General features: G+C 42.2%; 2 protein-coding genes across 3 annotated transcripts in view; one reads left to right on the top strand and one right to left on the bottom strand.

Moving 5' to 3' along the window:
• The window catches only part of CASP7 (caspase 7), a 29758-nt gene extending 24684 nt beyond the window's left edge, over positions 1-5074 (bottom strand). Inside the window, exons 1-2 of one of the 2 annotated variants that reach the window (XM_081007247.1) lie at positions 4395-5074; positions 1957-2063 (exon numbers count right to left, since the gene is read on the bottom strand). In XM_081007247.1, the coding sequence (XP_080863373.1) occupies positions 1957-2063; positions 4395-4604 (317 nt within the window). In that variant the 5' untranslated portion in view covers positions 4605-5074. Of the gene's footprint in view, positions 1-1956; positions 2064-2802; positions 2823-4394 lie in introns of those variants that run through there. The other variant, XM_081007248.1, reaches the window with a different exon arrangement.
• Positions 5075-8679: 3605 nt separating this feature from the next.
• The window catches only part of NRAP (nebulin related anchoring protein), a 57690-nt gene continuing 50581 nt past the window's right edge, over positions 8680-15788 (top strand). The window contains exons 1-4 of the mRNA XM_081006392.1: positions 8680-8911; positions 9293-9387; positions 11586-11673; positions 15004-15108. Of these exons, the coding sequence (XP_080862518.1) occupies positions 8840-8911; positions 9293-9387; positions 11586-11673; positions 15004-15108 (360 nt within the window). The 5' untranslated portion in view covers positions 8680-8839. The remainder of the gene's footprint in view (positions 8912-9292; positions 9388-11585; positions 11674-15003; positions 15109-15788) is intronic.

Genomic DNA, 15788 nt, shown 5'->3' with positions numbered 1-15788 from the left:
CAGAAGGAAATTAATGTCAAAAGATTCCCCCCTGCTGCCAAATCTTCCTCACCTTCTGTTTTCTCATTGTACTTTCAGTGACATTTACAGTAATGTAATACAATAAGCATTAACTTTTAAGCTGTGACAAGTAAAAACAGATCTCAAAGATCTTATGACATCTAACAAGCAAAAAGTTATATTCATCTGCCATCTAGTGGGAAGAAGATATACAGGTTTGTTTAAAAATTCAATCCAATCAGTAGACGACTTCTCTCAAAATACAGCAATTTTGCCTTAAAACTAAACCAAAGACAGAGAGCCCAAGATGTTGGATACAACCACCCATCAGGGCCTAGCCTGGTCCAGATGTGAACTGTAGTTCAGCAATATCTGGAGGGCCACACGCTCCCCACTCCTGCACTATAAAAAGAAACGTGAGCTCTGGTGTCCAAGTGTGTGTGTGTGTGTGTGTGTGTGTGAGAGAGAGAGAGAGAGAGAGAGAGAGAGAGAGAGGGAAGGGGGAGCAAACTATGATGAGGATTCCCAAATTGTGATCTGGGAGCTTTGCTCAAGTGTCTGCAGTGCTGTCTGTGGTTTTGTACTCGAAGACCAGAGACAGCACATCCATCGCATTAAGTATTCATTAAATTTTAATTGTATATTTATTGCTTCTTTTATTTCTCGTATCGTTTTTCATTTAATTACAATTTGAATTTAGCGGAATTCAAATTGTACCACAATAAAATACAATCTGTAAGAAATGAAGGCAGAAACGAAAATACACTTGAACATAAACAGTATCTAGACTAGTGCATTACAATTACTACAATAGGCAGAAAAATAAGTAGTCTGCTAAGACCCTGAGCAATGTACAAGCGGTCCATGAGGTGTGGGGAGGAGTTTGGAAGGCACTGGCGTATTAAGTATTTAAGGCAAGGCCCAGCCTCACAGTTTGGACTGGATACAAAAGTGTGGCAGTCAACTTTATTTCACTGGTTCCTTTCTTGAGATATTCCCACATGGGAGGAGACAAAGCCAGGGAAATGCATCATAATCTCTCTCTCTCTAGCTCTCTAACCATGTTTTAAACAGGTACTCACTCACCTGCCTCTTACAGATGCAGCATGATCAGAAGTCAATAGAAAGTGAATGAGAACACACTACTGTACTAGGTTCACCTTCTTTTGAAACCTAAAACGTTATTCCTTGTTAACAATCATTATACTTTTCTATCTACTAAAGTTGAGTAATCCACATACTAGCATTTAATTTGACCTCTTATAGGTAAAAAAAAATATTACCATGATTTCGAGAATCCCTAAAGGCAGACACATACAAAATGCACAAACTTGCTGCCACTTGATAACAGAAATTAAACATACACACATACCAATTAAAATAGGCTGCACTACAGGTTCCCAATATTTGCTCTTTTAAAAATAGAAGCCAATCATGTCCAGTTGGCCAAATCTTAGCGATCATAACCAGTGGAAGTCAGGTAGAGTGCCCCACCCAATCCACTTGTGTTGTTTCTCCACCCTTAACAAACAAGCTTATATTAACTCGTGAATGAATACTGTGAATAATTTAACTGAAGTAAACATCCACTTGGGACTGACAATGGTTATGAATATAAAATATAATTAACAGCTATTCTTGGAATTTAATATTCAGAATTCAATTTAAAAGGAAAAGGAAAAGTTTAAATTATAAGATTCCCCCCCCATGTGGAACAGGCGTAAGGTTCATTTCTAGTATGTAGTGCATTTATAGGTCTGTATGCAATGCTATCTTCCTTTTGTGCTATTGGACGGCTGAGTTTGAAGGCTGCACAGCAGAGGAACCAAACACAACAGCTGCACTGGCAGAAACTTGTTGCACAACCAATGCTATTTCCATTATAATTCTATCAGTGGATCCAGAATAAAGTCAAGATAAATTTCTTTTGGACAAGCTAACAAACATGTGCCTTACTTTGAAAAGAGTGAAGATCGCTGTCTTCTATCTGGCTTTGCATCTGGAACATCACCATGGTCTCTTTCATCACCGCTCTGCATCTTTGTTGGCAAAGGATCTGCCGACTATTTATAGAGAAACAAATGACAAGAATCCTATTAAAATACTTTTAAAAATGCATTTTTTGCCCATTTCAGAATTACAGAAAAATTGTGTTCTCAAATACAATAAAAAAATGTCTTTCAAAATTCAGGAATTTTTAGAATTTTAGAGTTTTAGCTTTTGATGTTCAACTTACGAGAGATGCTTTTCAAAACTAAATATCCAGACATCTTGAGTACCTAGCACTTCCCTTCCTTGTATACTCATCTACACACAGAGGTGTGCTGTTGGCAAGGAAATCCCACATGTGCATAGATCAGTGTACAAGAGAGATACACTGTGCTCAGAACCTTTAAGGCTGCACTCCTATTCACACTTGCTTTGGAGCCCTTGGGTTACATCTGAAACTCATTGCTTTTCCTTGGCTTCTCCCCACACCAGCTTGGGAATGCAGAAACGCACAACCGCTTTTTACCTGGTAGGCACCTCTTGTTTCCAGATGAAAGGGTGGTTGTTAGATATGAAAAGGTCCAGCCCCACACTTCTAAAGTTGCGTGCCCCTTCCTTTACCTTTAAAGCACCCCTAAGAAGAAACAGGGACGCGGGTGGCGCTGTGGGTAAAACCTCAGTGCCTAGGACTTGCCGATCGCATGGTCAGCGGTTCGAATCCCCGCGGCGGGGTGAGCTCCCGTCTTTCGGTCCCAGCTCCTGCCCACCTAGCAGTTTGAAAGCACAATTAAGTGCAAGTAGATAAATAGGTACCGCTTTTTAGCGGGAAGGTAAACGGCGTTCCGTGTGCTGCTCTGGTGCCGGTTCGCCGGAGCAGCTTCGTCATGCTGGCCACGTGACCCAGAAGTGTCTGCGGGCAGCGCTGGCTCCCGGCCTCTAGAGTGAGATGAGCGCACAACCCTAGAGTCTGTCAAGACTGGCCCGTACGGGCAGGGGTACCTTTAAGAAGAAACATAAGGAAAGCCTGCTGCATCAGGCCAATGGCCCATCTAGTTCAGCATACTACTCAGTGGCCAACCAGTTGCCTATTAGGACCTGAGCACTGTCTCCTCTTGCCATGAATGAAAATTCTCCCTGCATTATCAGTAAGGCAACTTTATTCCTGATGAGAGGATAGACTGTACAGAAATTTTATACTGTAGGTCACAGAATCATAGAATCATAGAACTGTAGAGTTGGAAGGGACCCTGAGGATCATCTAGTCCAACCCCCTGCAATGCAGGAATATGCAGCTGGTCCATACAGGGATTGAACCTGCAACCTTGAGTGTTATCAGCACCATGGTCTAACCAACTGAGCTATCCAGGTCCCTCTGAACAAAACAGAATCACTCTCTATGCTCCATAAGGTGGTCATTATCTATACTAGGCAAATTGTAGGATGCAAACTGGGCAGGGAGAAACCCTGGTATCCGGCTGCATTTCACAGAATAGTGAAAATAATCTGCATCATGCAATCTTGTGGTAACAAGTCTGCATTATGCAATCCTGAGGAAACAACATAGGTCAGCATCACCCACGAATCTGCTTAACGTTCTTTAATTTATTTTAAATTTATATAAGTGACAAGTGATATGAGTACAGCAGTAGAATTAAACCTTGCATACAGGCTACTGAAGGAGCTGCAAAAATATTAGAACTGAAAAGGGTAAAAAGGAGGGTTTGGTGGCACTAGAGTTAATCCCCAGACACTGACAGCCTCCACAATCTTTTAAGCCTTTGAGCACCTGCTTCACAGGCAGAAAGTCCGAAATTCAACCCCCAGCATCTCTAGGTAGGACTGGGAGAAACCCGTCTGAAATCCTGGAGAGTCAGCGCTGGCAAGACGGACTCAATTGATAACAGCTTCCTAGGCTCTTTTCCATCAGGTCTGCTCCCCCCAGTCTAGAAATACAGTGACAGGTCAACAGGCCTCTGTAGCAATTGGCAGCTTCCTCAGCAAGCAGAAATCCACCAGGTCAGGGTTGTTGTTTTTATAGGCAGGAATGCCATAGGCGTAGCTAGGATTCAGGGGTGCTGCTTTCACCTCCAGAAAACAAGAGAGACAGTCGCGAGTACAGGAAGTGGGCGGGGGGGGGGGGTAGAACAGATATTGGAAACTAAGTGGGCGGGCGAAATAGGTTATCAATAAATGCTGCAAAGGGTTGAAATGGGCGAGGCGCAGAACTTCAAAGGAAAAGGAAACGGGACGGAGGCCGGCGCAAGACGCCAGGAATTGGCCGCTCGACGGGGCAGGCAGGGCCAAAGCGAAGCGGGAAGCGTCGGAAAGGGCGCAGCTTCGCGTAAAGAGGCAGGCAAGGGAGGGAGGCCGAGCGTCCCCTCCAGCCCACCCCGGGGGAAACTTGCCTGGGCGCGCTTGGTGAGGAAGGGGCAAGCGGGGCGTCCCTCTCCGCTGGCGCACTGCTGCGTGGAGCCACGAAAGCGAAAGCGAAAGGTCCCGCCTGGGCGGCGCAGGAACCTCGCAGCGCCCCCGCCCGGGCAAAGCTCCCAGAGCGGAGTTTCCGCGTCCCCGGCAGCCCTTTGGAAAAGAAGGCGGCTGTGCAGGTGTTGATTCATGGCCTGTAGTCACTCTGCACTCGTCAGCCTTCTAGGCGCACCCGACACGCCAACCCCGCGGGGCAGCAGAGGACGGGGCCGTTTCACTGGGTGTCGTCCGGGCACACACGCCCCACTTGCAACCACATTTCCAAGGAAGTGAAGCGACGCGCCGTTGCCGTCTAAGGAAGGAAGGAAGGGAGGGCGGGCGGCGGGCGGCACTTCAGTCCTGAATCTAAAATTATCCGATTGCACCATAGATTCCACCCAAGCAGGCAGGCCCCGAGGGAAGGCGAGGGGGAAGGAAAATCCTAGGAAGGGAATACCCTCCGGCTTCTCTCTCCCAGCACGTGGCTTGGTAGGGAAGCTGCGTGGTTGGGGAATGTTGCAGCTGAGCTGGGTTTGAATCCCTGCTCGGGTGGGAAGCTCACCCAGAGGCTATTCTGTGCCACAGACTCAAGCTGATATATATTTGACTTCACTTAGCAATTTTTTTTGAAACGTTGAAAAATTGTTCTTTGTTAACTTTGTGTTAAATATGTACAGTGTTCTGTAGTTGACCTCCTTTGTAGTGTTTTATTTTGAAATCTTTAAGATAATATTTTAGTTTTCTGTTAATTATGTTGCTCTGACTGTATACGCTATATTTGACATTCTTCAGATTGTTTTATTGATGTTTTAATATGCTGTAAATTTTCTTTAAAATATAAAGCGGTATAGACATGAAATAAATAATAAATAATAAAATATATCTCTATTGCTGGCACCACCTGCTTTGAGGGGGCTTGGGTACACGCTACACGTTGAAATTACATGATGCCTCCCAAAGAGTCCTGGGAACTGTAGTTTAAGGGTGCTAGGAGCTGTGGCCCCGTGAGGAGTGCAGTTATTATTACAATTCTTTGAGGGAGGAATCGTGCACTTTAGATGTATTCTTACAAGTTTGGGTGAGCGACTGACACCCTATAACTTCTAGATTCAGTACAGTGGTACCTCGGGTTAAGTACTTAATTCGTTCCGGAGGGCCGTACTTAACCCGAAACTGTTCTTAACCTGAGGTACCACTTTAGCTAATGGGGCCTCCCGCTTCTGCCGTGCTGCCACCACGCAATTTCTGTTCTCATCCTGAAGCAAAGTTCTTAACCTGAAGCACTATTTCTGGGTTAGCGGAGTCTTTAACCTGAAGCGTATGTAACCTGAGGTACCACTGTAAAGGGTTAGAATCATAGCTGTCAACGTTTCCCCCTTTTTAAGGGAAATTCCCTTATTCCGAATAGGATTCCTCGCAAGAAAAGGGAAAAGTTGACAGCTATGGTTAGAATATGGACAAACTCATCAACTCACCAGTTAAGCAAAGTGGTTAAAACTATGCCAAGCGCTGTTGCATTAACGTTTAGGATCACAAGCCCATTGCCAGCTGGGGATAAGCTGATTGCTGGTCATTATCACATTAAAGGGTCCTTGGGTCTGGAGAAAGGTGTAGAATTTCAACTTCCATTAGTAGGAAAACGGAGGGAGCAGGCTTTGCCTGGGGGAGGGGGGGGAAGTGTCAATTTACAGGAGGCTCTGGTTTTGGGAGAAAGGTGTTCTGGAAGATGAAGGGGAATAAAGGGAGAACCATCTTGGCTCTGGCTGAAGGAGGCTACATTGAGGCACCCGGAGCCATGACCGACTGCTGCTTTGGTCCCGTGCTGAAGCAATGACGGGCGATGAGAGACACTCCAGGGGCATAATGTTCTGCACCACCTCCAGTGAAGACTTCCAGGTGTCAATGAATAAAGGCAGTAGTCTCCACTGCTTTGGATCTTCCCAATGGAAACACAGCTCTGGGTAAGTGCCTGAAGCTCCTGGAATCTCCTGCAGCCACTTCATGGAGATTGGAGTGTGTATGCAGTAGGGGTTCCTAGCTAGGCTGACTGAGCTATCCTCCTATTCAATCTTCTGAGTGGGTCTCTGGTCTTTGGAAGGGTTGCAGGTCAGTGATACAGAATCTGCTTTGCATGCAGAAGGTCCCAGGTTCAGTCCAGAGCATCTTCTAGGTAGGACTTGGAATGTTCCCTGTCTGAAATCCCGAAGAGCAGCTGTCAGTCAGTGTAGACGATACTGAGCTAGATGAACTAATGGTGTGACTTGGTCTAAGGCAGATTCCTAAGTTCCTATTGTGTCTCATTATTTTCAGCCCAAGAAAAATCTCAAATGCCCATTCCTGATGTATTTCAGCAGGGGTTTCTCAGAAATACAGGCCAGGCAGTACAAACACTATTGAACTGGAAGAGTCTGATTCTGGTAAGACAGGTCCCTATGTTTTGCTGTAAAGTCCTGCTTTTAAAAATATATATATAAATATAAAATATGTATATATAAATATGTATAGGGCTATAAATATATAGGGCTATAAATATAGGAATATTTATATATTTATAGCCCAAGAGATATAAGTCCTATAGGTAGGTTTTTAAAATAAATAAAATAAAATAAATATAACAGGGATGGGGAACCTCAGGCAGAATATGACCCTCCAGGGATCCCTATCAGACCCACAGGGCTCTCGTGCCACCCCCACCCCCCAGGCCACCTCCATAGAATTCCAGTTGTAATACATGTACATTATAAGAAATAAAATGCAATCCAATACTATTAAAATATTATCGTATTTTTCTGTGTATAAGACGCCCCCATGTATAAGACGACCCCTATTTTTTAAAACCGAAAATTAAGAAATTGTTTAGCTTTTAGGGTAGGGTGGGGGAGGTCACTTTTGCCAATCGCACACCCCGCCTGCCTGCCACTGCCGATTGCTTTCCACAGCCACTGCTGATTGCACACCTTGCCACAGCCGCCAATTGTCTGCCGGCTCACTGCCACCAACGGCCCACCTGCCCACTTGTCTCAGCCGCCAATCGCCTGTCCACCTCACCACAGCCACTAGTTGCCTGCCCAATAACCACAGCCAATCGCCAGCAAGCCTTGCCGCAGCCACCAATCACCCGCCCAATCATTCTCCTGCCATTCTCCTGCTTGCTGCTGCCATTAATTGCACGTCCCCCTCTGTATTCACTATTCGTGTATAAGACGTCACCCAATTTTTGCCTATTTTTTTATAGCAAAAAACATAGTCTTACACACGGAAAAATACAGTAAATTACAGTACAATGGATATACCATCTTCTGTCTTCAACCATAAAGTCACAGACACACTACAGACCAGCTGACTGAAGATTCACAGAACAAAGTCTGGTGAGCCCTGGTCTAGAATGATGGATGTGGGGATACTGAGGAGAATCCCTGCCAACTCTTCCAGGACAAATTTGTCCCAATCACTACAACGCAGATTTTGACTCAAAACGTATGGCATTCTGAGCATATGGAATAAAAGTCATAGCTGTCAATCTTCCCTTTTTTGGTGGGGAATTCCCTTATTCCAGGGCTGTTTCTCTCTGCTTCCCACTGCTATCCCGGATTGTTAGATATCCCGTAGACTGTCCCCGGGACAGGTGAGGCTGCTGATCCTTTATTTTTGAGGCTGCTGATTCCTTATTTTCAAATCTGAAAGTTGACAGCTATGATAAAAGTATATAGGGTACTTCCTCTAGAGAAATATATGCTGTTAAACAAGGCTTTTTCAGTTGGGCAAGGTCTGTTAAGGCTGACTGACCATAGCATTCTGTGGCCAGATAGCGTATATTGTGAGGAACAATCTTGACGTCGGGTATATTGTGGGCACTGTTCTATTTCCTGTCAGTGCTGGAAACTGAATCAAGTTGTGTACAGAACTCTCTTGGGAAGCTGCCTTGCCCTGCTCTTCTTTCTGTAATAATGACACTCTGCGAATAGGTAATAATCTAAAGATGAAGCAACATATATTTAGAAGTACTTCCTGAGGTTCTGGCAACTCAACGTTAAACCCCATAGCTTAAATATTAACAATTAGATGTTCTTGCTCATATGACCATGATGCTTCACTGTGAGTTCACTCTTCTATTTAGAGAAAGGTGTTGCTGAATTCTCCCGTCTCTTTCCCTTCCATGAACTCTTACACAGTTGCCAAAATAGCCCCTCTTAGTAACTGGCAGCTTTAAAAACCAGACAACAGCTGAGTTCGAAGCACAAGCTCAGCAGTAGACAAGCAGAAGCTTTGGACTGTGGATTGGTGTGACAAGACCGGAGTCTGATTTATAGGAAACAAGGCATTTTAAAGTTATAATTTCCTTTGAAATTTTGATACAGTCTTTTCTATTTCCTTTGATAATTTCAGGATGAATATTCAGCCTTGTGCCAGATGTGGCTATGGGGTTTATCCCGCAGAGAAGATTAACTGTATTGATCAGGTCAGTAGATACTGTTATTCTTCACCATTATGGAAAAAAAAAATCTTACATAAATAACCCACTAATATGCTTTCAGATAGACAACCTGCATCTCCTTTAATTTAACTTGGTAGAAAATATTCTACGCTTTCATAATCTTAATTCATATCGGGTAAGTTGGATGTCAGAACTGAACTTTGCCAAGGGTGTAATTTGGCGAAACATTTTACATCTTTTAAAGGTTACACGCGGGAAATTGATCTTTGGCATATGCTTTTTCAGACTGTGAGAAGAGTTGTTTATTAGACTGCCAAGAATAATCAGTTATACGTTTTTAAAACAGACTAATAAAATCTGAAACACAAGCAACTTTCACTGTATTTTTATCCTTGCTATTTCTAGACATGGCACAAAGCCTGCTTTCACTGCGAGGTCTGCAAGATGATGCTTACCGTGAATAACTTTGTTAGCCACCAGAAAATGCCTTACTGTCAAGCGTAAGTTTTTCTCCAGATATATAGCAAGGCAACATTATGCCTATATTATCCATCAACAGGTTCAGTCTGGATCGAATTCTGATACTATGGAAGTCATTTTTAGATTATAAGTCCACCCCATAGATTAGTTTGCTTTATTCTCAGTGTTTTTACTCTGAAAAACTGTAGGAAACTCCTGAGGTGTAGTCATATTACTTTAACACAGTGAACAACCAAAAAGAAAAGAAAAGTCCTGAAAACAGGATTATGGCACCTTAACATATTGTGAGAAAAACTTTTATGGATCAGAGCTGAGTAAATTTAACTGGTGTAAAAGCATACTTTGGTACAGATTATTATATTATTTTTAAATCCAAGGAACTCAATGTAGTGATTGCTTAGGTCAAGAGCCCAACTAGATGTGATGTGGCCTATCTATTGAGTTAATGGTTAAGAGTATCTCTCATTGTTAGATATCTATATCTCTTTCTCCATGTCAGCCCCTTTCCACCATGTCATATACCCAATAAAATTGCCCCCATCTTGAAGTTGCTATGTGCTCAGTGGAGGGGAAATATTCCAGTACCTGAACTGTATCTGTGTCCCCCCCCCCCCCCCGGCATGGTAAGTTAAGTAGCAACTTCTTGGGCTCATTTTCATGAGGAAAATAATACAGGCAACAGCATTTACGCATGTCCACATAGTGTCACAGTTCCAAAATTAATCAGACCCTCCCAATGACTGCTACACAATTTTTTAAATCCAAAGGAGAAAAAATAACCATAGATTTCCTACATCACATTAAATTGCTGTCTAAGAGAAAGTGACTTGTTCAAGGCCATGTTTTGAGTCCCGTAGCTGGAGCGGGATTTAGTAAAAAACAACTATGATCTAGTCAATACACAACAGCATCTCTGGGATGATTAAATGCACATTGGTAGTCATTTGCAGTTGTAAAAGTGTAGCCTGTGTGCAGTGCAATATACAGTCATACCTTGGATTAAAGTAGCTTAGGGTTGAGCGTTTTCAGCTTGCGCTACACGGCGACAAGGAAGTAACGGAACACGTTACTTCCGGGTTTTGCCGCTCGCGCATGTGCAGACGCTCAAAATGACGTCACGCGCATGCACAGATGCAGAGAATCGCGACCTGCAGATGCGGGTTGCGTTCGCTTCAGGATGTGAACGGGGCTCCGGAACGGATCCCGTTCGCATCCAGAGGTACCACTGTATTGGCTTCAATGTATCTTGGTGCTTGATGGATAGTGGTGTTATATAATTTAGTCACTAGGTGGCATTGGACATACAATAGCTATATATGGGTGATATCAGCAGTCTCCATTATGCTCTTGTTTGAGAGATATAAATAAAAATTTTGTCCAGCTTCCTGATATGCACTGTATACCTTACATGGCACCAGGTACTAATGAAAAACAGTTTATGAGGCTTGCCTGTCAGGGTGCAATAAAATCTCATTGTGAATTGCAAAAAGCTTTCAGTGTGTGATGGAGCACTCACACAGCCATTATATTATGAAATCAGAGTTGGCACAATGATGCTCAGTTTATCTGGTGGTAGGCATCTGGGATCAATGGACAGTCCACAAGACAGTTGTAAATACTTTTCTTTTAAAGGGGGGCTAATTTTATGTAGCAATTTTATTGAAGACTAATTGACCCCAAGGTTCCTTAGTCAAAATCTTTATAATGTGCAGCACTGATTATGAAAAGGACCATGTGGTGTAATAGAAAAAAAGAAAAAGAAATTCTCCTTAAACTTGGATCATTTTATGCCCTCTTGATTTTTTTATTTGAAAGATCAAATATTCATAACCTGAAATTTGGTTACTGCATTTTGACCTTTGTTACATATGATGATAATTTAATATGTGTGGTTGTTAGAGCTGAAAGATAAGTAAAATACGGTGTTTTCAACTTGCAAGTCAATATGTTCAGTTTTTCTCAGATGTTCTGAAATGAAGTGGCTTCTGTTTTTTGGGTTCTTTTATTCTGCAATTTCCTTTTGTTATTAGAAAAGCAACATTAATAGAGTGAAATTAAGATGTAGATAACTGCAAAATTAAACTTTGTATGTTAGATGCTAGTTGTATTTTAGCAATCAGTTCTTTGCTTTAAGAGATGTACATACATATAAGAAGTATTTGGTTTTTTGAGGGACATTGATTATTTCTTTCCAAATTGTATCGGCTTTCTTTTACAGACATAATCCAAAAAACAACACATTCACAAGTGTTTTTGAGACACCAGTAAATATAAATGTGAAAAAACAGACTGAAGCAGTAAGCGAGGTAAGATACTTTAGGAATTAATGTGTTTAATATTTGTCAGTCATATCAGCATAGCCACCCATATTCTTTTTAGGGTGATGATAGATGGACCAAACCCTTCATCCTCCTTTTTTCATATCTGTATGCAGTTTCCCACCTCTGCTGCTAGTAATGGTTCCTATACTCATCATATGGGTGATTCTAGCCAATCAGATATCTGGCCATCAAAAATGAATCTAACTATCAAATGAATTCAGAATGAATTGGAGGGTATTTCAGTGCCAATGAAGTTGTTTACAACGTGGGTCCCTTTCTTGGATCATTCTATTTCCTTCTGAAGGTTGTAACAGAAGATAGAACCTGTGTTAGCCAAATCTCAGTTAACTAAACCCCATGTGGAAGCCACACAAGGGCAAACTGGGACTGCTGTCAGGCTTGGCCTTGACACAATGGTATGAATTCTGCATCAATTCAAACACCAGGTTAGAGTTGAAGGAATGGGCTTGTACTAGACTGCACAGGGTTCTCTTGTGGACTTACATTGTAAAGGCAGAGGGGAAAAAAATACATTAGCAGCCTGATTCTTCTTCTTCATCATCATCATCATAAATAAATCTTTATTGTCACTACACCACCCGTGTGCAGTGAAATTAAACAAGCCCCCCCCCCCATACACTCAGTCTTGTTCGCGCTCTGTGTGCTTGTCGGAAGTCAATTGCACCACTATTTTTTTCCATTCAGCAGCCCAACAGCCCACGGATAAAAACTGTTCTTTAACTTCTTGGTGCGGCTGACTATACTTCTGTATCTCCTGCCTGAAGGTAGGAGATTAAAGAGGTGCTGGCCAGGGTGTGAGTTGTCCCTGAGAATTTTCCTCGCTCTCCTGAGGTAGCGGTCTCCTGCAATGTCATAGCGCAGGAGGACTCTGAGGACAGCCCATGATGTCATGTGCTGTATGCACCACCCTCAGTAGGGACTTCCTGTCCGTGGCTGTCAAACCAGCGTGCCATTCATAGAATTGTAGAGCCATCTAGTCCAGCCCCTTCAATGCAGGAATCTCAACTAGCACATTCATGACAGATGGCCATTCAACCTCTGCTTAAAAACATCTAATGAAAGAGACTCCACCACCTTCCAAGGGAGTCCATTCCAATTCAAATAGTACCACTGCTGTTGCAATGTATGTACAAAGCAGTTGCATAACCAAGTGTTAGCATTTCAGTGCTAAGGACAATTCCACGCACGCAGTGAGGCTGTACATTCAGAGCTGCCCCCAACATTGTAGTGACTAGGGATCCTATTTTGCACATTGACATATGTTTTGTCCACCCAAGACCCTTCAAGTGTAAGGAACTGCAGAACTGAATGATTATGCTTATGACACAATGCGAAAACTCCAAGTTTTAATGTCTGTGCATTTTAAAAACCTGGTTATACTCACAAAGTGCGTATCTGAAGGAGCCCTACTTAAATAAGAACTGCAGAACATCTTAGTGGTTCCTTCAGCCATTGAAAATCTACATTCTTCCTCACCAAAAAATTGCTAGGGATGCTGATCTAAGGTGTGGAAAGTATGCCGGGTTCAGTCAGTTAGAAGAGTTCGTGCACACGGTTTCTGCCGCTTTGTTTCACGGTCCCATGTCATCCTTTGAAATTTCATTTCAAATGAACCAGGAAACTCAAAGGAAAACTCTGCTGAAACTGTCAAGTCTTTGACACCAAATCAAAAAGTGTCTGCAGATTCATTAGAATCTGAACCTAGGTTTGCTAAACACACACACACACAAAGACTTTTCAAACCTCTGATGAACCTGGCACTTGGATCTGAGTTTTTAACAAAATTGTAAAGTCGAGTGAGTTTTACATGGTTGCATTGGGTAAACTTGGTGAAATGTCAGGGGGCTGCTAGCTGTAGGAAATCTGAAATCCTTCTGTGCTTTCATATATATTTTTTTTAAAAACCTGCCTTCCGAGTTACAGCTCTTCCAAATTTCTAGATTTAAATTTTTATATCTTGCCCCAGTTTTCACAGTAGAAAGAGCTGATGCCTAGAACAATTTTATGCATGCTTACTCAGAAGTAAAGCCCTCTGCATTCATTTGGGTTTACTTCCAGGTAAGTGTGCATAGGATTGCAGTCTGAATGTATGATAAGAATAGGATAAGGATATGACACACACACACGCTTTTGTTTCCTCTGAAGTATTGGGAATATTGTTGTCACAACTTTAACAGCCTCATTCTATATTGTGCTTTTCCAAGATAATTCTTGAAAAATTCTTACATATTTAAAACACACATGCAGGATTTGCAGTATCTCTCACTAAAGCTATAACAACAGCAACAAATACATTTCCTTCTAAACTGTGCATGACAGATTTGCTCTGGAATGTGTTTGGGATTAACAACAATTTCTATTTCTGTTTGATGGCTGTGATAAGAGATCCAGTTACTTCAGTATATCTGTGTGTGAGTGCTAGATCACTTTCCTTTTCTTTTGTCACTTAAGAAACACCCTGCTCCTTTCAATCACAAAAGGAAGTTTGAGGTTCATAGAGTGGTTTATAAGATTCAATTTTCATGTTAATATTTTGTACACAGTAAATTCATATTGGGAAACTGACGAAGATACCAAGAGAAGCCAATACATACCCAGTTTCCTGTACTGGGATCAAAAGACAGTACTTTCTACTTTATATTTTTTTATACAAATGTCTGCATACCAAAATAATGGGATTGTCTTTTTCATTTGGTAGTATTGCCATTTGTATCCGTTCAAGCACGTGAGACCATGTCTTATTTCAGAATCTTCCCCCTCCCCAACACCTGTTGCCTTATCTTTCTGCTGTTTCAAGTGACTTCAGCTCTAACCCAGTCATTTTGGTAGTTCAGGCAGAAGTGGAGAAAATTATACCAAAAAACAAAATTCTGAGGCTGGTTATTCAAAAATGAATATCTGCAACAGAATTTTCCTTTTGAAATTCAGAATATACAGTGGTACCTCGGGTTACATACGCTTCAGGTTACATATGCTTCAGGTTACAGACTCTGCTAACCCAGAAATAGTACATCGGGTTAAGAACTTTGCTTCAGGATGAGAACAGAAATCATGCTCCAGCGGTGCGGCTCGGCGGCAGCGGGAGACCTCATTAGCTAAAGTGGTGCTTCAGGTTAAGAACAATTTCAGGTTAAGAACAGACCTCTGGAACGAATTAAGTACTTAACCCGAGGTACCACTGTATAGGGAACAGATTGAAGAGGAAGCCTATCTTTCTTTAATATTGGATATGAAGGCTGGCATATAATCCACTGAAACAGGTTTCAAAATAACATTTTGGGCCTGTCTATGCAGATTAAGTACCGAGAAGAGGGTGAGAAGTTCAAATCTGTTTTTCACTGGAATGTGAAATCCGGAGACATGGAGGCTGCGAGGAAGATGCAGCAGCTAAGCAGTCAGGTAGGAGACCCGTATCAATAACTTACTTGCTAGTGAACATTCAGCAGATGCTCTGCTATCCTCCAGGCTCCTAGGTTGCGCCATTTACAAAACTGCAATTTTATGCCTCTAACATTCTGTTTTACTGTAATACAAACGACCCCTTTATGTTTTCATTTGGTTTGGAAGCCATTTTCAAAATATGTCTCCAATTATTCTGACTATTGCCATTGGAATGCTGTGACCTGGATCCCAAACACTCTTTGGGTGTAAGCCTCATCTGGTTCTGTGAAAACGGCGCCAGGAGAATGCTTCATAGATCAGGCAGTACATGTCTTTGGCTAAGATACTGGTAGCTTGATCTGAAGATTTATGATGCCTTCATGCAAATACTTAGGATGATGTATTATGCAATTTACTTACATTTTTTTTAATCCCATACGGTTTTCATTGTTAATTAGCTAGATATTTGCAATTCTGTTTAAAAAGAAAGAAAGAAAACAATTAAGGGGGAGGGGAAGGAAAGCCCCAGGTCAGCAAAAAGTTGTGCTAGTTGCAGTCTGTGTTTCATAGCACCATTACTTCCAGAACCTCACTACTTCCTCCCCTCTTCCTCCTTATATTATATATGTAACAGCTCAAGAGAATTGGATGTGGTTAGAGGAAGATGCTTTTTCCTACTCTTGCCTGGGGCCTTCCCT

This window comes from Podarcis pityusensis (assembly GCF_964106645.2).
Source record: "Podarcis pityusensis genome assembly, chromosome: 5".
NCBI classification, from domain to species: domain Eukaryota; kingdom Metazoa; phylum Chordata; class Lepidosauria; order Squamata; family Lacertidae; genus Podarcis; species Podarcis pityusensis.
The sequence above is the reverse complement of the archived record's forward strand: the minus strand, read 5'-3'. Positions and strand labels throughout refer to the sequence as shown.